Below are 24,987 nucleotides of genomic sequence, written 5' to 3'. Positions count from 1 at the left end.
GGGGGACAGGAAGGAAAGTGAGTTGCAGCCTCCCCTGTTTCATCATCCCACCTGAAAGTCCGCAGGAAGAGAAAAGAGCAGCAGGACGTCGAGAGAGGACAGGGGATTATACGCCAGCCTGAAAGTCTGAAGGAGGTGATGTGTCACGCTGTGAGGGGAGGGGTAGATAGAGGACCTTTGCTTGAGCTGGAAGGAGCAGCAGACCCTGGTCAAATGTTTCCCTTTCTGGCAGTTTGAGAGAGTATTTCTTGAGAATTGTTTTTGTCAGGAAAGGAGAGATAGGAGAGAATTTTGACCTGATTGAAGGATATTTGAAAAGCTTTCTCCACCTGAAGACATGAAGGTAAAATGAAGATCTGAACAAACTCTTGCAACTTACAGTCTCATAAGACATTTCAACTATCATGTCCACTTCAGCCTCTATCGATAACATCCAATCTCCTGATTCACAAAATTTTATGTCCTCTCACTTCTGTCTTCCATTGGACCTGTGACAAAATCTTCGTCTGCTGGTGATAGAACAATCTGCTGGTCATTTGTGATGTAAACGAGACGTTCAAAGATGTTTGCGGCATTGTTTCGATCGTCTTCTATCTTGCGCATCGTCTGAAAGATCGTTGAATGTTCAAAAAAAACCAGCGCAACGGACGCACCAGGATTGCAGAACTTTTGTTCCTTAAACAGAATTGAAAGAAATGAAATTGGCCATCAGCCACATTAAACTTGATCAACCTGCACGAGTTTCAATCTTTCAACTTGTGTTGGCTGAGATGTGAAGACCGTGACGATCTCGCGATCATATCGAATATGTATGTTTGCGGTCCAATGAGATCGATCTCAGCAGGCAGCTGATGAATTTCGTCACAAGTGCGATCGTCATCGTCATCGTCATCATCGTCATCATCACAATAGGCCAACAACACATACATAGAATGGTTATTTCACCTGAGCCGAAGCATCAACGGCAAATTCGACTGTTTGTTCCTCGGCGAGACATTCAGTGCGGTTCAAGAAGATCAGAAGGAGATCGCTGAAAGCTGCAACATAGATTGTTTGATTCATGCGAACAATGCTGCTGTTCCACTTGTAACTTGTCAACAGGTATGATGAGCTCAGTCTCGCTGTCGACGACAACACTGAGAAGCGAAATTGACAAGGGACTGTAACGTTTGCTGAGATAGAAACTTCGAATCCCTCGGTGCTCCTGAAGAAAACATTTCCATGAACATGGAAGATTGAAGATTGAAGTAGAGGTAATCACCCGACTGGAAGTATAAGACTTGAGACTTGATTTCCTAGGTCGAACATGTCGGAAGACGTACAGACTGTGAATGATCCGGGGAATAGCTTTCCGCACACGCTGATGTGCTCTTGCTCTAGTACCATCCTCGAGCTCCAGACAGCGAACATTGACAAGATATGCTATCAAAAGATGTCAGAGGTGATCGATTCTCTTCTGGTCTCTTCGGCACCTCCAAAGGTTTTGCAGAGACAAGAAGTCCTAGTTCAACCTGTCTCATTATCACCTCAAAAATTAAAAAACAAACGTTTCAGACTTCGATTGCAGATAAGATGTTGAAGTGAGTGAATCCTGGAAATGAAGTCATGAACATATACTTGTGCCTCTCATGAAAACAAGATTCTGTTTCGATCCCACAGTTTGCAATGGTAAGATAACTTACCGATGTCAAGAGACCCTCCCGGAGGAACCGTCGTTTGCAAAGAACGAAGATTCTGCGAGGTTTTGTTTACAAGAAACTGCAGCTAGTCGCATTCACCTTGTCAATTTCTGTGAGACCAACAAGATCTCCCTTTGACATCTGCAACAGCAAGTGAGAAGTGAATGAGAATACAGACATCAATTACAGAAGTTTCCTTCAACGTCGCATCACGTGTCTTAGTCTCGATCCTGAGATCAGCAAGGTTGTCTTGCAAGAACAAGTAGATTCCAAAGTGCTTCTCAAACACGAAGCCCTCATTCTGAAAGAGAAATTGAGGACTCAAGGTAACCTACGAAGCATCTACCACTTTCAGACGAAATGTCTGTTTATCTGCTGTTGTTGGTGTCAGGTAAATCCCAATCAGTCTGTCTTCTTGAATGAGAACTGGTGACTGTACGAGAACAGGTCAGAGCGCGAGGAAATGCAAAATGAAATGAATGACACTTGTCGATATGAAGTTGATAAGGTCCAGTCGGATGGAAGGAGAGCAGTGAGCTGAAAAGAGAGTTCTTTTCTCTTCAGAGAGTCTGTCCAACAACATCAGACATGTCAAATTCTAGTCGTCAAATTGAGAACCTGCAAGGATGGTAGACTGAACTTGATACGTCGTTGAGTGCATGCAGATTTCCGCTGTCAAACCAGAGCTCACTGAAACACACTCCGAGTTCCATTCGTTTGCATCCTGTCAATGTTGAGAATGGGAAGATTGATATCATTGACTTACCATCGGACAAACAGGAAATGAAGTCAAGCAGCGTTGTGTGAACGAGTTTGTTACCTGATTGAAACAAGAGGAAGGCATGATCAGAGTTAGAGAATATCGAAATGAGTATTGCACAAGACAAAATAACCTCCATACCTGTCCATTGTTGAAGTCGAACGTCCAAGACTGTTCCGCAGCAGAGCTGCAGTTGGTGACTTCCATCCTGTTATCAGTCTTGCGGACAGACAGGCAGAGAGCAGAAGAAGAGACGATGCTGTTTGATCGCACATCCCACTCGAGCATCGATCGATCCACCAAATCCTCTGAATTCACAAATTTCAACGTGATCGTCTGATTGCTAACAACCCGGTAGACTGTCGCTGTACATGGTACAACTCTTGCAGTCGTCGAGCCTCCGGCAATCTGTCAATGCTGTCAACCTGACTGAAGTCAAACTGGCGATCATACATTTGCCAGGCACATCTTGACGTGCTGTAGACTGGAAATAAGAGAGATAGTCTTCCAAGACCAATTCAAGCATGTCGGACTAGCTTCTGTTCGCGATCCGTCTCTCAGGTCAACGCTTGTCCCGTTCCACATCATCAGACATGTCGCTGTCGCTTCGCTCCCCGCATATGAGAACAGCTGACGGTCGTCCTGCTGCTGCCCAGCCTGAGCCTCCAGGGATCCTACTGACTGTGTTAGAGGATAACAAAAGCAGAAGCACGAGGAGGAAAGACTAAGGAAACAGCGGAGGGGGAGAAAGCAGGAGAGGAAGGGGCAACTGAAGGCACCTATAATTGGATGTTTCATGCTGTCAGCACTGGTGGAATTGCAATCTTGTGTATTCGTCCACTTCATCACGACATGACCGTTTTCTGTCTGCACGCATCGTCCAAACGCACCAGAAGTGCTCTTGACGTCGGTGACGCGAGTTGCATCGACGACTTGCTGAGTTGCGTTCAACATGCGGCAACATCCAAACGACCTTGTAGAGAAGCAACGAGGAGCCCGAGAGATGTTGAGGATTGCCGATTCTTGCAAGCTCGAGGCCTTTTGCTTATTAAGAATATCAATGAAATCCATAGCAGAGTGCTGGTTGTCGCATCGGAGGCAAACGCTGTCGTAGGTCATAGTCCAGTGAGTGCATAAGGAATTGTTCCTGCAAAGATCGCAGCATTCAGCTTCGCTGTCTACCGAGATGAGGTCGACTTCATGATGAGTCAAGAACGCGTCGTTCAACCTGTTGGTGACGGTTGAGACGCAGGTCAAGTTTGACCTTGCAACCGTTAGCAAGTGACTCCAAGTGAACAAACTGCAGTTTGTCCACTCGCTGGTGAGGTTGAAACGAGAGAAGAAGATGGTATCTCCTGTATATTTCCATCCTCTCTCAATGAGACAGCCCCGACAGGGCAGCAAACTGTCTGGAATCCTCGTGAAATCAGAACGTTTTCCACCACCGCACCCGCAGCACTCTACCGACGCGTCTCTCGACGCGTTTGCAAAGAAAGAAGCAAACTGACATCGAGACGGCTCTTCTTCGTACTGCTGACATGCGTCGCCCCTGCTGTCCGTCCAGGCTGCACTGACAGACTGGCATTGAAGATCCGGCGGAGGGAGTTTGACCATGAAGCAACTCATCCCATCAGTTTCTCCGTAAGAGCATCTCCCGTACTTGGCGCTGCCATAACATCAGAAACATGGAGAGACTGGAAGCAACCTGGTTCTCACTTGAGTGATGTAGATAAGATGATGTCAATGTCCATGTCAGGCGAGATGTTTGAGATGTAGAGCAGTTTCATCTCTGTTTGTAGAAGAGATCCATTGAAGGATGAGCCGACCGACATGTTGGTACAAGTCACTTCACGCCCAAAGTCCGTTTTCTTCTTGAAATCGAACGTCATTTCGTACGAGTAGGGAGAAAACACTTCAATCTCTCCGAAGATGGCAAAGAAAACTTCTTCACTCTGACTGGTCAGAACTTGACAAGAAACAAACGCTCCATCAGCCGGATTATCCGAGATCGCAGGAATTCTGATCTCATTCAGCATTCTCAGCCTGTTCCCTTCGGCCCCGTAACAAGAAACATCGTTGCTTTCTTGTATACCATCACTGTGATTACCAGTGAGAAGCGAAAGTGGATGTGCTGTCAAGATGTGTTACCTGCAGTTGTTGCCTGGAAAATAAAGTTCTAGCAACGAACAGTTCTAGTAATATCATCACAGGTTAGAAGAACGTGTCAAGTCGCAGGGTGTAGAACTAACCGCGGGAGGAGATGCCAGAGGCAGAGGAGGAGTCTTCTTCTTCACCTTCAGCACCATCCCACCCGATCCTAAGTCCTGTTTGACCTGCAGTGACAACATCCCATTGACTGAGGAGAAAAATCGATACAGGTTCCATCGTGAATACTCAACCTGCAAGGCAATCAGCATCGTGGACGCAACATATGAGATGCTTTCCTTGTCTTTCAAGACGGAATTGTTGTCAACTTGTTTCCATGGAACCCTTGTTTTCTCCAGGTTCTGCTGTCCATCGACAACCTGAAAAGAATAATGATCGAGTAGCGATTGGGTGGCGTTGGAGACGGGAGGGGGTTGGAATTCCACGAAGTCGACGGTGATCTCAAAGGTATCGGTATAACGAGACAAGTTGTAAGACTGAGGAGCAGCTCGAACATTGATGAAGATGCTCTTAAACAGCTCACTTTCCACAATCAACTGCTCCTGGAGTCACCGACACAACGTTTACATCTCGCTTCTAATCACCTCGTAGGTCGAGTTCGTTGAGCAACATGTTCCACCCGCGCAAGGCTCTGCAATTAAGAGATCAGCATGATACATGTTGACCGACATCTTGCAAGAATTTCTTACGGGTTGCAATGCAATCTCGATTGGGACCAGAAAGTACAGATCGATTAACATCAAAATCATTCGCCGAGAACTGCACACACGAGCAAACACCGTCATGTATGTTAGGAATATCTTCGGGTAATTGATTTACCAAAGTTGCAGGATGGTCTTTGTTCAGTAGAACTTGAAAGCCACTGAAAGGATTTCGACCGGAACAACAGAGAAGGTCGTTGCAGAGTCTACCGTCACATGCTGTGTTCACTGGTTTGACACGGATGGATATTCTCCGTCCTAAATGAGCATCTCCATCGATGATGAACGAGTTTGAAGGAACGATCTTATTCAGCTCTGAGGAAAAACAGTCATGTTTGTCATCAACGCGAATATCGATAGTCAGTGGCATAATCATCAGCATCGAAATCATCATTACCCTACCTACATCATCTACATCATCTACATCAATATCCTCTCATGCATAATTGATTTCGATCGTCATCACCTAGTCTGCCGGAGTATTTCATGTTCAGCCTAACATGAATGAGCCGTTCGGTTACATAACTCCTCAGCTGATAGGCAGCAAACGTTTCCGTGCAAACTCCCACGTAGAAGAAGTTCTCCGCATTCTTTCCATCGATTTCCGCAGTGAGCGTTGGGTTACCGGTGACGCTCTCGGAGGAAAGCAGAGTGCCATTGTGAGATCTGGAAGGGAAAGGAATCTCAGAAGAGGCGAAGATGGTTGCTCTTCCTGTAACCAAGGAGATCGTGAGGACTATGATTTTGTTTCCGACGAAGCTGTACTTGTAATACCGACATGTGTCAAAGGGTGAGCTGATGTTGCCAACATTGGTCGGATTCAACATCAAGTGCACAGGAAAACGATTCACCCTCGTCGAACTGATTGTGATGTTATAGGCAACAGATTGGTTGTGTGTGCAGAAGCAATCTTGAAACGAACTTGACAACAACCCCCAAGATGAACATTGCTCCCTCGTCCTGCAACCAACAACATACACCCCGATGTACCATGAGGTCTGATTCGAAGTCATCGAGGGAGGGTCCAACTCAAGCTCCACATCCTGTGCCGCAAGACATATTCCTTTGGCGTCTACAGCACAAAAATCGAAAATAAACTTGTCAAGCTGCGATGTGTTACTTGGAGGAAGCACGCGGTAAGGGGGACCGTCTCTTCTCACGAGCAAGAAAGCGCGAGCAGGAAGATTGACGGGTGACGAGGAATTGCTGCTGATGTTGGAAGTGACATTGAGGATCGAGCTGTTGGTCGTCAAGGTTGTGCTGGAGATATTCATGGCTGACATGTTGATTGCATTGCCGACACCCAAGTCAACGTGTGCATTTATCCTCATCCTCTCAGCCACTTGAACCCTCAGGAAGATCCAGGATCCGTCGTTGCGCGCCATGCTTGAGAGCGACGTGTCGGGGGGCAGCAGAGGAGGAGGAGACGTCAAGTTGACCTCCGGTGCAGGGGGGAGGAGGTGGAAGGAACTGCTGCGGTACCTCTTGAAATCCTCTCCTGTGATGAGTTGACCGAGAAATTGGTAGTTCTCTGTTGAGAGCAAGAGGTTCTTCTGCAGGCCGAACATGCCCACGAAGAAGACGCTGCTGATCTGCGGGTATGGAATGATGAGGATGTACTCCCCGTATTCGTTACACGTCTCAACGATCATGTCATAATCCTGAAGTGTCGGAACCTGCGATGCAATTAAAGATCAGAGAGGAAGAGAGGAGACAACAGCAGGCGGAATGATTCAGGGGAGGACGAAAGAGTGAAGCACAACAGTGAAGTCAAGGAAAATGTCAGACAGGCGAGAGCAAGACCGGAGGCAGGAAGAGCAAAAATAGGAGGAAAGAGAAAGAGGAGGAGGGAGTTTGGGGGAGGGGGGGGGGTTTCAGGTTAAACCTTGCCGATCTTCATATAGACTGTGAGCCCAGTAGTGAAAGGAGCCTGAAGCTTGACGATGAAGACAAGGCTGTTCAAGATCCTGCCTTCTGGGTAGAACCTGTAGGTAGCGAAGGCGAAAACAGCGACGTCTCCTCTGAAAGTACTTCCTATCCCAATTGTAGGAGGAGGAAAGTCCAACCTCGCCAGGATGTAGTACGTGGAAGACACAGGCGCGAAGATGGAGACATAGTATGTCGTGTTAATCTTGTAGCCGTCCTGGTAAGTCTTCACGCTCAACTCAGATCCTCCTCCGACTTGAACTTCTGATCGCCACCAGCCGAGAGCGGACTGGTTGTAGTTAGCACGAGTCGGCCACTGGTTGACGTTTGACATGATGATGTCAGTCTTTCCTGACAAGTGAGTGACCTGAATATTGATGTCCATCTGGTTTGCGGGCAGAGAGATCTGGTAGAACTGGTAGGTGAGAGCTGGTTGCACGCTGAATGAGATCAGGTAGTTCTTGAGGGTCGTCACATTAGGGTACAAGTGCACCCCAGGAGTGATATCGGCCCACAGGACGAGCTGCATGCCCGGCTGCTGTTTGGCGGTGACAAGTATCCCGATGACATAGACGTCCTTTGTCGATGGGTTGTCAATCTCCAGGCGGTAGGTACCGGTGGCATCAGGCGCGATCGACCGCTGAAGGAAGAGGGCAGGGGTGGGCTTGGACTTGTACTGGATGTAGAGCTGTGCTGATAGCCCGGAGACGGTCGGCTGGGCGGTCACGTAGAGTTTTGACGCGAACTTTTCAACGTAGCAGTTGTAGTAGACCCACGAATCTCCTTGTAACACAACCTCCACCGCCGTCCCGAGGTTCAGGAAGGAGATCTGACTTTGCGGCCTCTCAAGATCCCAGCTGGGAGGTGTCGGCAGCCCCAAGTTCTCCCAGCGCTTGTACTGCAGCACCTGCGATTTTGTTGAGCAGCGGCATGCGCGTTTGAGAGGGAGTGGGAGTGGGAGTGGGAGAGGGAGAGGGAGAGGGAGACTGACAGGCGGACGGACAGACAACTCTTTTCCGTGTCACCTGGAAGTTTGCGGGAACATCTCGAATAGTCGAGGGAGTGTAGAAGTCCGTGCGAGCAGTGAGCGTGTACTGGTGGGTGAGGACAGGTCCTGCGTACCCCAACTTGTAGAAGTGAATCATGACGATGTATCTTCCAGGCAAAGGCTTGCTAAGGAAGAACGCGATGGACTTGTTGTCAGCAGGTATCTGGTTCGACAACTCAGAGTCAGGGATAGACAAGAGTGTTGTGGAGGACTTACACTAGACTCAAAGATGTTCTCAGTCGTCGTGGGGATTTTTTCGCGCATGACGAGCATTGTCATGTATCTTCCGCTCGTCTCCTCGGTCGCGATGATCGAGAGATTGACATGTGCTGCACGCACCTCGTATTGATAGTAAAGGTAGGAGTACGTGTTGACCGTCGCACGGATCGTCCTGCCCAGCTCCAAACTGATTGGAGTTTTGTCAGCAAACGCTGCGATACCCATGTCAAGGTAGCTATGAGCAAACACAGATACATAGAACATCCCTAGTCTGAAGCCTGGATCGAAAGAAAACACATCGACACTCATTCCCCCGTCGCTCTGCCAGTCCGAAAACCACCCAACGTCCTTCCGATCCCTGCCGGGATAGGGATTGGTGGTGGACACAAAAATGCTAGAGGACCCGACGGTCTTTCTCAAGACAATGTGGAGGTCGGAGTTCGCCTCTGAGAAGAAAAGAGAGAAATACAAGTACGTGTTTGGTTGCGCCACTGCATAGAAGAACCTGTAGTTGGGTGTGATCGGCATCATGAACGGTTTCGGGGCGGCAGAGGGTCTCTGACTAATCGTAACGGTGAGAAGGAAATTGTAAGTCGGGGTCGGCCAGCCCGTCTTGTTGTAAGAGAAACCGTAGACACCGATGTAGTAGTCAATAAAACTACCGACAGGGAGAGATAGGGAAAGAGTGTTGGAGAGGAGTGAGCTGGTGATGTTCTGATCAATGAAGTCCGCAAGAGAGGGCAAAGTAGATCGTTGTATGAAGACTCGAAGCCCCGTTGTGAACCCATCGACTTCACGCAGCGAAAGTGACAAAGTTGCTTGTGAAATAGGGATGTGAAGTTTGAAGAACTCAAAACCTGCAACCATAACTGACCCGGCGACCTCTTGATTGGGGAAAATTTCCTGGACCTGCTGCTGATTCTTTTGTTGCAAACGCACGAAATCGTCCTGGATCGTTGTGACCCCCTGGATATTTGCTGCTATGGGCTCGACCCGAAGTGTGATTCTGGTGCTCGTAGATGAGTCGAATCTTACGATGAATTGAACTCCAATGTACCAAAGCTCTGTGTTGACCTTGACGTTGTTCCCTTGCAAGACAAACAGACCGTTGGCAGACCCAAGGCTGGTGCTCAGCTCGTCCTGCGAAGATCCTGTCGGTTTGACTCCCTGCCGGACAGACACGCGCAGGCTGAGAATGTTGTTGATTCCTGACTGCACAGAAACACGATAGCTCCACGTATCCTGCAGAAAGCGAGGGTCAATATACAACTTGAAGAAACTCCACTCTCTGTATTTCACGGTGTACTGGAATGAATTTGACAAGCTGATGATCGGAGTTGTGTCGATTGTAAAGCGCAAGGCAAACTGAGAAGCCACACTGCTTGCTCCTCGCACGCCCACGATCAATGGTGTGCTGAAAGGACAGCGAGGGCAAGAAGAATTCCTGTCGACTATGACATCTATTCCCACATTCTTGTTCGTGTGTAAGACGGTCAGTGTTCTTATTGAGGCGACTCCGTCGGCCACATGATCCAGAACTGCACAAAAGGACGAGTTTTTCAAGGTAGGGCGAAGCTGTTTGGCAGTGACAAAGACATCTGTAGCTCCGATGTAGCTTATGGACTGTACGATCACGTCTGAACCAGGAGCTGTTAGAGTGAAGCTGTAATACTGATATTCATTCAGCTGGACAGAGCTAAAGATCTGTATGTTAGGGTCCACAATATCAATCTGTGGAAGAACCTGAAATAATCTTTGTCATTCCTCCATGAAATCGTCTCAAGTACAATGATACCTCGAATTCTCTTCCCACAATGTCGCTGTCGACCATTCCTTTCTTCGATACCTTGAAAAGGAATCTGTATCTGCCTTTTGCAACACTAAAAGGGACAGAGTAATCCATCCAAGTTGTGGAGCCGGAGTTTGTCATGGAGAGGTACTTTAACGAAGCTCCAGCCACTTGAGTTTGCAGCTCAATTGTAGCTGTTCTTGTATACGTGTCATTCGCTTGCTTGGGATTGCCACCTTTCAAGATGACTGTCTCTGCTTCCCCGTGTATCTGAACGTGGGGCATCGGGAGTTTAGGGCGCACGGTCAAAGGGAGGGAGGAGGCTACTTCGCTCTCGTGGTATCCAGGGACCCAGCGGGTCACCCACTTAGGATTTCCGACTGGAACCCATCGCCCGGGGATCCAAGCCTTTACCCTGATGGTGACGTCTGACATGTTTCTGAGTACCAGCTTCCCGACATAGAGAGAAGAATTCAGAGAGGGCTCTTGTCCATCTAACGTGTAGTGCATGACGGCCCTCTCTTCACCTCCCTTGTCACTCGCAGTCTCTAGGTATACAATCACCTCCTCGTCAAAGATTCCACCATTAGGCACTATCACCGGCAGTGCAACTTGCAATTGAAACAGCATGGAAGTCATCACAGGCGAATTCTGCCAACCAAATTTGACAGCGATCGCCCGCACCATGAAGTTTCCCATCTCTATTGGAGTTTGATACAACATGGTGGATTCTTGCGGTAGAAACCCTTGCATGTCAGTATGATGCACCGTAGGAACAGTTCCGTCAAGAGTGTAAAATACCTGGCAACCTGGATTGCTGCAAGACAAAAGGATCTTCGTGAATTTGTCATAATAATTCACAGTTACATTGATGGAAGCCCCGAGGCGTTCCAAGGACAAGCGAGGCATCTCAACCACTACTATCCTTGGAGGTACGGGTATCGATAGCAAGACAGTTCCTTTGAGGACAATGCTGCCCTGACTTTGCCGGAACCCACCGACCGCAATGAGATAGGTTGAACCAGCGTACGCGGGGAAACTTATTCTTGTCTGGAGGACTTGATTCCATACGATATCGTCTCCTTCCGCCACCAACGCTACTCCAAATTGATTCACGACGGTAACTCCGTTCCAAGGCACGGGAATGTACACCGCGACTGTCGTATCGAAATCCGATCCTTCTGTAGACAGTTGAATCGTGGCATTCACTGTGGAGGTCCATTTCCACCATACGGAAGACCCGGTTTCATGCGAACCGTGTGAAGGCTCGTTGGCTTGCATCGTCGCATCTACATTGAACCCCACAGCATCCAACTCAAGAAATTGATACAGGATGGGATCAGTGAAGTAGTTCACACCTGAAGAAATTTCGAATGTGGAGCCGTTAGCTAATACCTTGAAGCGCGACTGGACCCAAGCTGCATTTTGGAGGTTGTCGTTGGGAGGAGGAGAGGCAGCTGACATCGCGTTTATTGCCGCCATGAGCAACAACAGTCGCCATGTCCTCATTTTTCTCCCGCCATTGCCAAGGACACTGATTGACAACCGTTATCGTATCTTGCCGTTGAATTCTGTGTTGCATACCGTTACAATGCCACGGTACCCGGTGACCACAGCGCGGCCCGCTGAGTCGGCCTCAGTGCCAGGGCGGCCGGGCCGCACGGCACGACGGTGCGACGGTACGGTCGAGAGGAGTCTTGACCTTGCCAGCTTCTCCACTGAGTCACTCAAAGTAAATCAAAAAATCACGATCAGGACGAGGACAATCAGGAGGCTCTCCAAGCCACCGTAACTAGTCTGAGGTCGCAGACAGCGAGAACCAACCAAGTTCATCCTGCCGCAGTGCCGATTGTTGTCCGCCGATCGGATGATTCCCCAAACTGCCCGTGACTCGGATTGCCGGGCCGGCGCCAGGCGGCCCCGCTCACTGGGACGGTCCGGGAGTGAGTCGGGCCCGGAGTCCGGCCGCGGGCCGCCGGTACCGTGCCGTACGGTACCGTGCCGTGACCCGGCGGCGGTCACCGCCGTACCGTCCGAGTCGGTCGCCGTCAGTTTTTTCCGTTTCTCTTGCGTTGAAAACGTTACATTCGTTTGTTCATGAAGTGTTTGTGAAGGGGTGGTCTATGGAATCTTCAAGGCAGGGGTGGTACGAAATAGGGTTCAAAATATCAGGAAATTAAGGGTGATCACATACGAACGTTCATCAGCCCAGGGGTAGGGTAGTTCAGTAGTAGGGTGGGGTTGTATATCCTCTGCACCCAAATCGGGAGACATCGGCAGATGCAGAACAAAGAACAAGGAATGGGCAGTGATGCAAGTGTAGTAGGAGAGGAAGGGAGGGAGTGTGGGAGGGAAGAAAGGTCAACATCGTACGAGAAAGATGCAGACAAGCACAAGATGTTGGTAAAGAGAAGATGTGTGAGGGATTTGGGCAGTGGGAAGCTCTGTGCATTGAATTCTGAATGGAGATGGAGTAGGAGGGACAGATATAGCAGCAAAGATAGTGCGGGAACAAGGATGCAAACAAGGATATCAAATCGAGCATGAATAGGGGGTAGTGATAGAGATGCAGTTGTCAATCAATCCGAACAGCCAACGACGATAGCAGTTAGATTATTTGTCGGAGGAACATTGGGTAGAATTTATTGAGTTTGAAGAACGACATAATGGATAACAAGTTATCGATGAAGCTTATTTGAACATTATTTTTTCTGTGATTGGGATCAAAATGCCGCAATGCACTTTCTTGATCACCCCAAGAGAACCACCCAAATCTCAAAATCTAACACAAACATATTCCTTCGAATTGTTCCATCATTTCCAGGCGCTCGTATCTGATCAAATTTCAGGTCTGCTGGAGGTAATCTGGTCATGTCGTACAATTCTTACGAGGTACATTTTCTATGGCACGGATGTGTTGTTGACAAGTTCTGTGTCCAGGCAAGTCATGCCTTGGAGTCATTGGAAGACTTCAAACGAAAGCTCGCCAACGAGCACACGACTGTCAGTGCGAAGCTTGATCAAGGCGTAAGGGCACGTCAAGAATTGCAGGAGCTCAAGTCGAAGCTGATTGAAGATTTGGAAGTAAGTTTCCTTTACTGCATCGCTGATGCTCTTCTGATTGTGTATGAACCCAGCAAAGTCGAAAGGCTTTGGCCAAGAAGGTCGAAAAGGTCGATGCCAAGCTCGGAGCGACGTCGAAGCTCAAGAGGAACAAAGAGGATCAGCTGGAATATCTGCTGGAGAGTCTTGAGGAAGCGCGAGGCAACCTCGAAGCTTGTGTCAAATCCAAGACGCGACTGGAAGAATTCATCAAGAAACTTGAATTTGAAAGCGAGGAGATTGAAAAGAAACTTGAATCGGAATTGGAAAGAAGCGCACGACTCAAGCAGGACAAGGCAGATCTTGAATCGCAGATGGAGGCCAACAAGAATTCATTCAAGGAAGAAGTGCACAGGCTTAAAGGAGCGATCAAAGCTGAGGAGCAAATTGCAGCTGGTTTGAAGGAATTTGGTGTGCTTCTCAACACAGAGCTAGAATTTCTCAAGCGCAAGTTTGTCATCGAAACGAAGTTTAAATCGAAGCAGGAGGCTTACCAAAAGAAATTGGAGGTGATTCGCATTGGATTGCAATTTTTTGCTTTCGTTTAGCAATCAGGTTTCATTCTTCAAGCTGTCTCATTGATGTGTGTAGGGGGAGCTCGAAGCGGTAATCAGCAAATTGGAAGCAGAGAAAATTGCCAAGAAAGAATTGGAATCACACAAAGAAAAGCTGCAAGTGAGTATTCTTGATCTGCAATTTGTGGAAAGTGGCGTTATTTATTGTTTTGCAGGTTGTCTTGAAGGAAGCAACTGGGAAGCTTGAGGCTGACCTCGGGAATGTCAGAGTGCAGATTGGTGCAGAAAGCAAGGTCATGGAAAAGCTACAGCAACATGCTGGGAAGATGTCCGAACAACTTGAGTTTGTCAAGGTTTATTGTTTTGAGTTATAATCTCTATTTGATGATATGTCTGCGCAGGGCTCTATTATTGCGGCATCAGACATTAGATCGCATCTTGATCGATACCTGGACAACTTGCAGGCGAAGAAAGCTGATCTGAAGGTGATTCGGGACTTGCACGGAACCTTTTTTTAATTCATGGAATACAGGCAAATGAAGCTGCGTCGAAGAGGAACAAACAAGAGCTTGAGATGTTGAAGACTCGCTTGGAGCACGAGTTCAAGGAGGTATCTATGAACACTACAGTGGCTTCTTTGGTTGACCTTTGGATCTTGTAGGTTACCGATGTGTTCAAGGGTGAAATTGATGAGGTCAATGGCAAGCTGGCAACTTCTGAGAGAATGCTGTCACACATGCAAAAATACATGGGAAAAATCGATGCTGAGTTGCAGGTGAGACGGGTTTGAATTGAGACTTTTGATTGTGACTGTGCTTGGGTAGGTTGTTCATGAGAAGCTTGAAGTAGAAAGCTACGGAAGGCTGGAACTTGAGGAGCTTCAACGCAAGCTGCTGCAGGTCCTTTCAGACAATTTGAAAAGAATTTGCTCATCGCTTGATACAGGAGCGGGCTGAGTTGAAGGCACGGATCGATGCTGAGCAGAAGAACTCGAACTCACTGCTTCAACACAAGCGAAACTTGGAGGAGGAAAGAGACTCAAAGCTTGCCAGCATGAAGTCTGATATCGAAGGAGTTGAGAACAAGATCGAGGCGGAAAAAGCTGCGATGATTGAATGGGCCAACATGGCAAAAGAGGAGGAGGGCGAGGAGGCTGTTCTGATGAAGAAGATCGACGCCAATCAAGAAGCACATCAGGAGATGGAGATGACCGAACGAAGGCTGCGCGACATCTTGTCCGAGATCAATGCTCAAGTCGAAGCAATGACTTCAACCATCGAGGATTTGGAAGCAGACAAGGGAAGGTTGGAAGCTGAAGTCGAAGCCGTTAGGTCCAAGGTGCAGGCTGAGCTGGATGAAGTTGACTTCCGCCTGGGCGTTCAGTCCAAGTCAATTGCCGGCCTTGAAGGCTTCAAGCGCAAACTTGAAAGTGACCTCGAGTACGTGGAAGGCAAGCTTGACGCCATCCGACATGTTCGCGCTGAGCTGGAGGAGCACATGAGGAGGTTGACGGAGGTGCTGCAAGGCTTGAACAACAAGACAGAAGCGGAGAGAAGAGCTCTGGACCGTCTCACCGACGACTTCAACCAACTCAAGGCCGACCGTGAAGCACAGATCCGCCGTGAAGAGCAAGAGCGGGACCAGATGCATTCACAGATTGAGGCAGAAGAAAAGATGAGGCTGGGAGTCGAAGAGTACAAGCAAAAGCTTGTGACTGAGCTCGACCAGGTGAACAGAGAGAGGGAGGCGCTGGACTTCCATGCTAACCCACGATACTTGAACGCAGGTGGGGAGACAGCTGGCCTCCGAGCGAAAGAAGCAGCAAGCTCTTGAGGTTTATCGCGACAAGCTTGAGCACGAGGTGGAGACGTACAAGGCAGACTCGAGTGTGCATCATCAGAGCATTCAGGTGAGTGTGGACTGTGAGAGCAAACTGTAGGGTGACGGAGCGAAAGGAATTGGAGATGCAAAAGAAGCAGCTCTATGAAGACATGGAGGAAATCAAGATGCGATTCGGAGGTGACTTGGAAGATGTCACTGAGCGCCTGGAGGTTGACCTGAGGACCAGCGCTGGTAAGACTCTCAGTTGTCATGAAAACTTTCTCAAGCTTGCCAGGTCTTGAGGGCTACCGCAAGAATCTCGGCTCTGAGCTTGACGCGATCAAGAAGAAGATCTCGTCTGACATGAATATCGGCGACAGAAACTCTGGCGACAGAAACTCTGGAGGTAAGTCTGGTGTGCCCCATGGTCCTACTCAACTTCCTCTCAGGCTCGGCAGGCGATCGGCGGTCGGGAGGAGGATACTACTACTAGTCGTGAGGAGAATGACGGTCCACCGATTCCTTCGTGGTCTTTTGTTTCAAATTATGCGTCACAAGCGCTCTATGCATGCAATGAAGATGTTGAGTTTTTTGCCATCTGATCACACCTCCTTTGTTTCCCTACGACTTGTCAAAGTTTTCTTCTCCTGGCGGAACTCTCCACTCCCACGTCTGTGAGCTGCTGCTGCTGCGTCATACACACCCACAGGTGAGGCTGCTACCTCTTGTCGCTAGTCCACCAGCTTTCCAGCTCTTCGGGCGTGGGGTTCGTGCAGTAGCTGTGAAGTATGCGGATCCCCTTTGCTCGAGCAAGATCTGCATGACATCAAGAGGGTTCAGCCCCCCTTGCTCTTGCCCCTTCCTCCTTACCCGTGACTCTCTCGAGGACAGAAGCTTGTCCGCCCTCTTGCGACGAAGGCTCTCTGAGGTTACAGGCTACCTCTACCAACCTTCCTGCCCGTCAAGCTCTCCTTTACATTCGTCTCTCACAAGACCTCGAACCGTCAGGACCGGCGTGCTCATACGCCATCGACTCCACGCCGGGCAAGCCCCCTGCAGCTCCTGTCACATCTCCTCAAGACTGCAAGTCGTCGCTCCTGTGTTGCTTCCTCGAATCGCCTTCGCTATCTGCATCGCCTCCTGCAGGTCTACAAAGCGTCACTCGACCATGCGTACGCGATGGCTCACCTGTAGTCTCTAGCGCGATGTTGAAGTTCAGCACGTATCCGGTGGCTCCACAGACCTTGAGCCCATGTTGAGAAGCGCGACTGTGAGTTCAACGTGACAAGAGATCTCACAGTTATGCCTCGTCGTTGATCCGGCACCTCGGGCCCGAAGTCAGGCTTCACTTCTCTTGGAATCTCAGTGCATGCCGTTTAGCAGACGACAAGAGGAACCTGAGGAGACAGCATGGCTGCTCGCATGCAGGGCATGAGGACCTCGCTTGAAGAAGCTCGTCTGCTTCCTCAGTTGCACCAGAGACCTCCTGCCAGGCTTTTCAGTCCTGCTCTGTAAACAAGGAGGTACAGAAACCGAGTGGGGTGTGCGTGCCCGTAAGTGAGGACTGAGAGACCCATCTCTTCTCCGAGTGTCTTTGAAACTCTTCGAGCAACCTCGGCAGCATCCTCCATGGTTGCTGCCCCGATAGGATGGAACGGCAGAAGGTCCACTGCCCCCACGTGGTGATGCGCAGACCTTGCCGAGAAGGAGAGGTCAGACATACTCGCCAACATGAGAGCCAACATCTTCATACTTGTCTTCTGCCCGCTCAGACGATGTGAGATCGATATATTCGGCTGCTCGTCTCGACAGCGCGATCGCCGCATTTCCCACTGCATCTGGAGCTCCAGCGAGGCAAAATCCGCTCCGGTGGAAAGTTCTATCCGAGAAGACACGTAGCAGCCAGGCACGAGGGATGGAGGAAGCGGCTTCTGCCATGGCTCGCAGCTTCTTCGCGTCTCTACCCTCCTGCACGTTGGCCATGCACACAAGGCCCGGGATTGCTCGGGGCGGCATGATGGCGAATTTTGAGTGAATCGAATCGAATCGAGTCGAACATCTAACTAAACGATTGAACCTAAACCGGGTTTTGATAAACAAACCTTGGAAGGGGAGTTGAAAGGAGTTGACTAGCATATGTCGGGGATGCCGGTAGCGGCTGCATGGCAGGCCCCTCAACCCCCAGACAGCTCAGGGAGGAGAAGCACCTTGAGCCTCAATGTGGGGAAGCATGTCGAACTCAGAAGAAGAGCCTCCACAGTTGAGCTAGAAGACCCTGCACGAGATGCAATCGCAGCAGCCGCGGCTGTAAAGATGGCGGCGAGGAAACGAAGACTGTTGACCTCTGCAGATGCTATGTTCCAACAAAGAGAATGCTTCTCCGGCGTCATGGAGGGCAAGTTCAAGTTCGAGCGGGCCAACCCAGCGGTGTTACACATGATGCAAGCAGACGTCTTCAAGGGAATGTGGTCATGTTGTCGAAAGATCAATGCGAATGACATTGGATGCACTCAAGCAACTGGTCATAACATCAAGAAACCTCGATGCGCGCAGTGTGGACAACATTTCAATCTTGTAACGGGCAAGCACAAGGGATACACAGCAGATAAAGACGAAGCGTGCTTGTTCCACCCTGGGACGCTAGAGACAAGCAGGTCTTTCTGCTTCATGCATGTTGCTTTTCTCATATTGCTCGCAAGGTTTGGAGGTACCATTTGGACTTGCTGCCGTTCGTCAGGGTATGAGGATTCCTCCCTGGACCAGAAAGTGTTGGAAGGAGAATACAGGTGGGGCTGTCAGCGGGGACCTCATGTTCCCATCCAAGTCCCCAAGATGGAAAGAAGCAAAGTGCGTTTTTGCTTCTTCTCTGCCTCTTCACTTATTCCCATCGTTAGATCTTAGACGCTCTGAGCGTTCAGGTGCTTCAAGCATCGTTGCAAGGGAATCGCACAACAGGAGTCAGTTGTTACACGAGATTGAGATACAAGGACTCTGAGTTCACAACCAAACGATCCTATGATCCGCTAAACCCGAGGTGAGAGAGTTTCTCTTGCTTGCTCATGGGCTGACGAGAGTTCAAGGTGGGAAGGATTAGACAAGCCCTTTCATATCCAACTGGATGCCAGCGACATTGTCCAACCGAAGATCACTTTTGAACTCACCGACGTGTTTCACAGTGATGCTCAGAAAGAAGTTCTAGCTACGGTAAGTGAAGATAGCTGATGACAAGTCTCACTGCCATTGTAGACCACATTGTTACCAACCATGGAGCATGATCAACATGCTGAGAGCCAAAGTGAAGATGTCTGGTTGGAACTTCACATGTGTTCAGGTCAAGTCATGCATGTCTTTCCCACATAAAAATCCTTCAGATGCCCGTCGTTCGACGAAGATGAAGGGTAGGCTGCTTGTCCGACTCTTTCCATTCTTCTGCGACAGGCGCAATAGCTAGAAGCTCATTGCGTCCTTTGAGTGATTCCATGTGATCAGGTGGCTGTGTTCTTGCCTTGAATGTGGCGTCAAGTTCGATCATATCGGGAACGAAATCACTCTGGAGAATGCCATCGCTCGTTTCGAGAAGCAAGTGTGTATAATGCATCCGGGAACGTACTGCAAAGACAGACAGTCAAGAGAGAAGGGAGGGACGGTAATGGCTGCCCAGCCTCGTACCTTCCACTCATCTTCAGTTTCTACAGCGATGCACAGGGACGTGCAAGCGGCCTCACTGTGAGAACCAATGTGCTCGCACGCCTCACAGTCGCAACAGCAATTTAGATTACATTGGATGTATCTGCGCTTCCAAGACTTGCCCGTACCCCTGTTACGTCAAGGTTGACCTGAGGAAGAGGGAGCAGGCCATGGGCTGACGTGCTGCTATCAAGGGCTGCTTGAATCGCTGCTGTGTCAGAGATCACTTCCATGAGGGTCTTCACGACTGTGGCGCTGAGTTTCACCCTTGCTCCCGCACCTGCTCGGCCGTTGGCTGCGACAGAATGTGCGCTCGGGACGCGAGACAGTCGCACATCTGCTCTTGTGAAGATCGAAGTGAAGGTTTGCATGTGGAGGAAGGCAGCAAGATTGACCGCAAGCTCCGTCTCCTCGGTTTTCTTCTCTGACCTCCCTCGCCAACGTTTCTCATCGTTTGTCTCTCCAGGAATGATGTTCATCAAGACGGCTGGACAAGTCTGCTATGCCTTAGGAGGCAAAGGAGCTGACTGCTTGCAGGGATGTACGCACCCGTGTGAGGTGCCGGGATGCGACGAGCTGTGCGGATGCGAAGTATCACATCATGGTCAACATGACATGATGACGGCAAGCTTCACTCATCACTGCAGGTCAGCAGAGGGGCCGAGACCAACGGCTTTGACAGGTTGAGACCAACGGCTTTGACAGTTCAGCAGGAGGTACCACGCGTGCGACAACCGCTGCAGCGCTGTCGCTTGCTCCAGGAGGTGCGTGCTGCCGAAAGATGATGGGCACGGGGATCAGCACAGCTGCGACCAGAAGGAAGGCTGTGGGTGTAAGTGTACAGTATCGGGATGCATCAGCATCTGCAGTGATCGCAATCACTTTCACGGCAACTTCTCCAAGACTCATCACTGCTCCGGCGATCATCCTTGTCGACACAAATGCTCAGCTCCTGGCTGCCTCCAGAGCTGCAAGACACAGCGAGATGAACACGATGAGGATGGTTGTCATGATTGCGGATACTCGCAATGCCTCCTGCCTTGTGATGTATCGCCTGCCTCGCCTCTGCATGCTGTTCGTTCTAACAGGGCGATCGAAGATGCCAGGTTGCAAGGAGCTGTGCGACGTCAAGGACCATCACGCGAAGAATCACACGCGACATCTCTGCCACAAGCTCAAGCATGCCTGTCCTGAGACTTGCAGTGCTGTGGGATGTGACAGTGAGAGACGGTGGCAGCTGCTCCACTCTCATCTCATGGGGTCTTTGCAGGTCGATGCTGTCAGACGCTGGAAGAAGATAAGTCCCACACGGCTTCTTCACGCCATCGCTGCCTTCAGTCCTCCAAGGGCTGCGTAGCTCGCTGCTCCATGCCGTCTTGTGACGAGAAATGTTCGCACTTCGATCACTTCCACTCGGCAAGCAGCCACGTCATCTCGATCCTCTTGACTGGCTCGCAGAATCAGGATGACGCGATGCACCAGTGCTCGGGGACGCACTCATGTCATGAAGCGTGCGACCTGTGCAGGACCGGACAACAAGCAGGTGAACATGGTTGCGCGACTGCGCAGTCCCCTCCGAACACAACCAATGATTCTTGCCTCAGCGAAGAATGGCGCCAAGTTCGCGAGAGTGGTGTGCGGGATGGCGATCTTGCCGGGGATGCGCAGGCATGATGGGATGCATGTTTGCGGGGGCGAGCATATCGACGAGAAGAAGAACATCGGTCGATGTGCAAACAAGTGCAGCCATGCAGGTTGCGACTTCCGGTGACAACATGCTGAGTGCGAGCAGAGTTGACGATCAACATAGATGCATCATGACTGCGAACTCTGAGAGGAAGAAGATTCATGAGAACTGCTACTGTGCGGAGCACACGGTCTGCGGGGGCAAGTGCGAGAGGAGGGTGGAGTGCGACCGTCCTTGCATGAAACCTGCATGGCACATGAAGGGACACGCAGTCTTCCCCTCCTGCCTGCCCAAGTCTTCCACCTTCTTCACCATCTGTGACTGCCTTGACAAGCACGAGAGGCAAACCAGTCTTGACCGCAAGGTGAAGAGGAAGCACAAAGCTATACAGGGCAAACAGGACCCGAGAAAGCACGCACAGCAAGTGTTCGACCAGTTTGACAAGTGCCCTGATCTCTCCACGTCTCTTTCCTCTGACGCGCATGCCAGGGATCATTCTGGAAGCATCGAATTTGAGGAGCTGATGGAGCTACTTGCTCTCATGGAGACGGCAGTCAGCGAGGAGGAGGCGATTCGCATCATGCAGGTCGCTGACAGGGACGGAAGCGGGCAGGTCGCAGCTGCTGCCTCTCCTTCTCCTCTGACTGCTTTCAGATTTCCTTCGATGAGTTCTGCGAGGTCATTGGCCTTGGATCCTCCGAGTCGGACGCGAGCTGGAAGGGCCTGATGGGGCAGGTGCACTTGGGGACGGAGGGGGTGGGAGAGGGGACGGGAGTCGGAGGATGCAACGTGGGCATGGGCATCGGGCACATCCGGCACCTTGCAAGGTGACGAGCGTCTGTTGTGACGCGTCAAATTGACGCGGAGAGAAAGAGTGTTCGGTCAGGGGTCCCGTCCTGCAATCCCAGAATCACAGGCTGCCCAGATGCTGGTGACGTTGCCCTAAACCCTAAACCCTAAACTCCCTTGTGAAAGAGTCGCAGGAGCGAAAGGCGAAGAAGGAGAGCAACGGGAATGAGAGCGAGCGAGAAGAGGACGAAGCGAGGATGATGATGATTTCTTCAAGATGGATTCACCTCTCATTGAGATTGAAGAAGTGGCTTCTGAGACTTAAGCTCAACAAGAAGAATCTCCAAGCTTGTGACAAGGCTGTCGAGGTGAACTCAATGGCAGCAGAGTCATCTACTGTCAAACCAAAAGAGGTCAAAAGTTTCAGACTGTCACTTGTCCACCGCGAGGTTGGTCTTAGTCCGTTAGTTGAGAAGCTGAAGGAGAAACGTGTCCCTAATGACGCTCATGAAAGTCACGGAAAGAGTTCTGAGTCGCATCGCCTCCTCAAGTTCATCTCAGGTGAGAACAAATCTCGTTGTGTTGGTCTGACATGTTGATGCAGACGACGTCAAGGTTGAAGACAAGGGAGATGCTCGGAGGGACTTCAAGTGGTCTCGTCATCAGAGCTCTATTCTTCCCGACTACCTTCCACCAACCAAACGCGAACAAGGAGAGGCGAGTCTCGAAGCTCATCGTTCTTCACATGCGGGAGAGGGCGAGAAGACTTCTGCCAAGCAAGTGGAGGAGGAGAAGACTCGAAGAACTCGCAAGCCGAGGCGACCGCCTGTCGCTTCGTGCCCGCAAAGATCAAGCGAATCCAGTTTGAAGGAAAAACGAAGAAGTTTTCTTTTCGACAGTTTCCTTGCTGAGTTTCAACAAAACTTTGAAAATCTTGATGAAGCAGCCAGGAAATCAGAACACGACTTTGTAGTGATCTGACGCAAATTCAAGGCAAATAATGAGATTCTTAGAAGGTGTGAATTCAGGTCAGATTCGTTGAATGTTTTGTTGTGTATGTTGGACTTTCCCCCATAAAGAAAAAGACAGCTGAAACAAATCATTCCCAACATGCCCACCCACAGAAGAGAAAGAGGAATCGTAATGATGGACAAAGGAAGATCAAGGATCAATGCTCTGCATTTACTGTCATCCTCCGGACAAGGGCAAATCCTCAGCAAACATCTTGTTTCTCTGTTCTCATCTTCTGACCCTGTTGTCGAAACTAGGAGTCGAGGGATTCATGATTGCCTCCTGTCAACATAGTCAACTGACCAGCGAGTAGCCTTTCGTTCGCTTGCCTGGATCATATTTTCTGCATCATCGGCAGAAATCGCCCAACTCCTGTACATTGAGTGAGAGCAAGAACAAGAGCCGGGCAATTATTACATCGCTTCTAGAGAGCTATGGGCAAGTTTGCTTCGGGCGCGTTCAATCTGCAGACAACGGGTTAGGAAAGGAGAGGTCTGGATGAACAGCTCGAGCATTACCAGTCGCTGTCCTCGAGCTTCAAACCTTTCACGAGCCTCTATCGCAGCCTTTGCCCTCTCTGCTCTCGCCAAAAGCAAGGCTTCGTAAGCACGCTTAGCCTTCTCCCTGGAGGCACAGACAGGTCAGGCACCCAGCATATCTGGTAACAGACAACTCACTGTCTTGTCCTCAGGATCTCAGCGTTCTTTGCTTCCAATTCCTTTTGACGCTGTTCCTCTTTCGCTGCTTCTGCAGCTCTCTTTGCTTCAAGCTTTTCTGTAATTTCGTTGCGATACTGCACGCGAAGGTCGTGCACTTGCTGTTGAATGCAAATTCAGACTTTCCTCCAATGTCAAAATGCAGATAAGGGTACCCATTTGTACATAGTCATTTGCTGTCGTCGTTCCTTTCAAACAAGCATCAGCACCATCTATGTGACGAAAGAGCATCTAGCACCGGCACGGAGGGCAAGGTCGGATTGTAAAGAACTTTCTTCTCTTTCTTTTTTCCTGGAGTTGAAGCGGATCACCATCTTTCATTTCATCGTGTCAACAATCGAACCTTTCTCCTTTTTTTTTGACGCCATACCGCGACAAAACCCAACGCTGCTGATGGGGGCCTGGGAACATGGTAAGTGTTTCACATCATGATTCTGCCAGCCTCACATGAGCTGTCAAGACAAGATTGCTCAAGGCACCGACAAGCGACCGTCCCCTCACGAGGCTGCCAAACTGCCTTGACATGGCCAACCGCAAGCCTATGCATGGCTGTTAGACAGAAACCAGGAAACCATAAACGAACAAGCAACGACGTGAGACAACAATTTCACACAAGCAATTTAATTGCGAATTAACCCAAGCACTATGGTGAAAGGCTTCATGCTAATCTTATCCATCATCATCATGCAACTCTTCTGATCTCTCAATTCCCACCCTTCTGGAATCTCACTTTGTTCTTCTGTTGCTCTTACTCTCTGTCATTTTATCTTGTTATCTTCCATCCCTTCCACAAGGCTGATAGGTGCGACTCATATCCGAATCCCCCCTCATTGCTTCCATCCTCGCACTCTTTCCCCGCTCCTATCTTGACCCCTCCCTGCTCCAATCATCTCTTTCCCTCAAAAACAAGTACCACATTGATTTCATGTGCTCTTACCAACATCTGTCTACTCCTGTGCGTGTTCTCTCCTCCTCCCCCCCCTCCCTTCCCCCGGTTTTCCTCTATTGCTTGCTGCATTCCTTTCCGCCTCCACCGCTCCACCCCACCCACCCCACCATTTTCTTCACCACCCCACAGAATCTGCTTACATCTTTGTTCACCCCACCCAAACACTGAAAGTACCCCCATATCAATGCATTGAAATCGATTCGTAATAGCCCCACCCGTCCAATGACCACCCTATGACCCTCACTCCCTCACATGCCTTGTGGATTATCAACCCGTAGAGTTTCTCCTTTCTTGTCTCGAATCGAGGGGTGGGTGCTTCAGAATAAAACAGTTACATAAAGATAACGGAAAGCTTGAAAGTCTACGCTCAAACTTTTCACGTACACGCTTCAAATGACTTTAATTTTGGATATTTTGATATT

General features: G+C 49.7%; 5 protein-coding genes across 5 annotated transcripts; 2 read left to right on the top strand and 3 right to left on the bottom strand.

The window, feature by feature from the left end:
* Window positions 1-1,550: 1,550 nt before the first annotated feature.
* GUITHDRAFT_103626 (hypothetical protein) lies at window positions 1,551-11,797 on the bottom strand (the record flags this gene model as incomplete). The annotated part of the gene is made up of 23 exons (XM_005837316.1): window positions 1,551-1,591; window positions 1,683-1,734; window positions 1,779-1,820; window positions 1,867-1,980; window positions 2,026-2,112; window positions 2,166-2,248; window positions 2,298-2,403; window positions 2,446-2,499; window positions 2,581-2,847; window positions 2,893-3,113; window positions 3,219-3,703; window positions 3,890-4,105; window positions 4,156-4,536; window positions 4,588-4,631; window positions 4,689-5,141; window positions 5,190-5,236; window positions 5,295-5,364; window positions 5,425-5,621; window positions 5,773-6,982; window positions 7,192-8,139; window positions 8,258-8,443; window positions 8,497-10,242; window positions 10,295-11,797. The coding sequence occupies 23 exons, from the start codon at window positions 11,795-11,797 to the stop codon at window positions 1,551-1,553; spliced, it is 8,553 nt and encodes a 2,850-aa protein (XP_005837373.1).
* Window positions 11,798-13,159: 1,362 nt separating this feature from the next.
* On the top strand, window positions 13,160-16,219 carry GUITHDRAFT_135081 (hypothetical protein; the record flags this gene model as incomplete). Its single annotated transcript, XM_005837315.1, has 14 exons — window positions 13,160-13,180; window positions 13,229-13,372; window positions 13,426-13,899; window positions 13,982-14,065; window positions 14,121-14,258; window positions 14,307-14,390; window positions 14,438-14,515; window positions 14,567-14,680; window positions 14,730-14,804; window positions 14,851-15,633; window positions 15,692-15,814; window positions 15,861-15,978; window positions 16,022-16,132; window positions 16,176-16,219. The coding sequence occupies 14 exons, from the start codon at window positions 13,160-13,162 to the stop codon at window positions 16,217-16,219; spliced, it is 2,391 nt and encodes a 796-aa protein (XP_005837372.1).
* Window positions 16,220-16,247: 28 nt separating this feature from the next.
* Window positions 16,248-17,742, bottom strand: GUITHDRAFT_161778 (hypothetical protein; the record flags this gene model as incomplete). Its single annotated transcript, XM_005837314.1, has 10 exons — window positions 16,248-16,408; window positions 16,449-16,542; window positions 16,597-16,676; window positions 16,722-16,779; window positions 16,824-16,874; window positions 16,915-16,969; window positions 17,025-17,077; window positions 17,124-17,212; window positions 17,260-17,421; window positions 17,450-17,742. 10 exons carry the CDS (start codon window positions 17,740-17,742, stop codon window positions 16,348-16,350), a joined length of 996 nt encoding a protein of 331 aa, XP_005837371.1. The 3' UTR covers window positions 16,248-16,347.
* Window positions 17,743-18,039: 297 nt separating this feature from the next.
* Window positions 18,040-22,870, top strand: GUITHDRAFT_135079 (hypothetical protein; the record flags this gene model as incomplete). Its single annotated transcript, XM_005837313.1, has 14 exons — window positions 18,040-18,380; window positions 18,426-18,573; window positions 18,621-18,760; window positions 18,807-18,930; window positions 19,250-19,372; window positions 19,422-19,556; window positions 19,951-20,004; window positions 20,096-20,633; window positions 20,684-20,956; window positions 21,018-21,180; window positions 21,224-21,713; window positions 21,755-21,927; window positions 22,167-22,450; window positions 22,494-22,870. The coding sequence occupies 14 exons, from the start codon at window positions 18,040-18,042 to the stop codon at window positions 22,868-22,870; spliced, it is 3,363 nt and encodes a 1,120-aa protein (XP_005837370.1).
* Window positions 22,871-23,169: 299 nt separating this feature from the next.
* Window positions 23,170-24,141, bottom strand: GUITHDRAFT_103622 (hypothetical protein; the record flags this gene model as incomplete). Its single annotated transcript, XM_005837312.1, has 8 exons — window positions 23,170-23,272; window positions 23,318-23,364; window positions 23,419-23,524; window positions 23,578-23,717; window positions 23,772-23,804; window positions 23,855-23,907; window positions 23,960-24,017; window positions 24,064-24,141. 8 exons carry the CDS (start codon window positions 24,139-24,141, stop codon window positions 23,170-23,172), a joined length of 618 nt encoding a protein of 205 aa, XP_005837369.1.
* Between the last annotated feature and the right edge of the window lie 846 nt (window positions 24,142-24,987).

The sequence above is a fragment of the Guillardia theta genome (assembly GCF_000315625.1).
Source record: "Guillardia theta CCMP2712 unplaced genomic scaffold GUITHscaffold_14, whole genome shotgun sequence".
Lineage (NCBI taxonomy): Eukaryota > Cryptophyceae > Pyrenomonadales > Geminigeraceae > Guillardia > Guillardia theta.
This window is presented reverse-complemented; position numbering and strand designations above follow the sequence as displayed.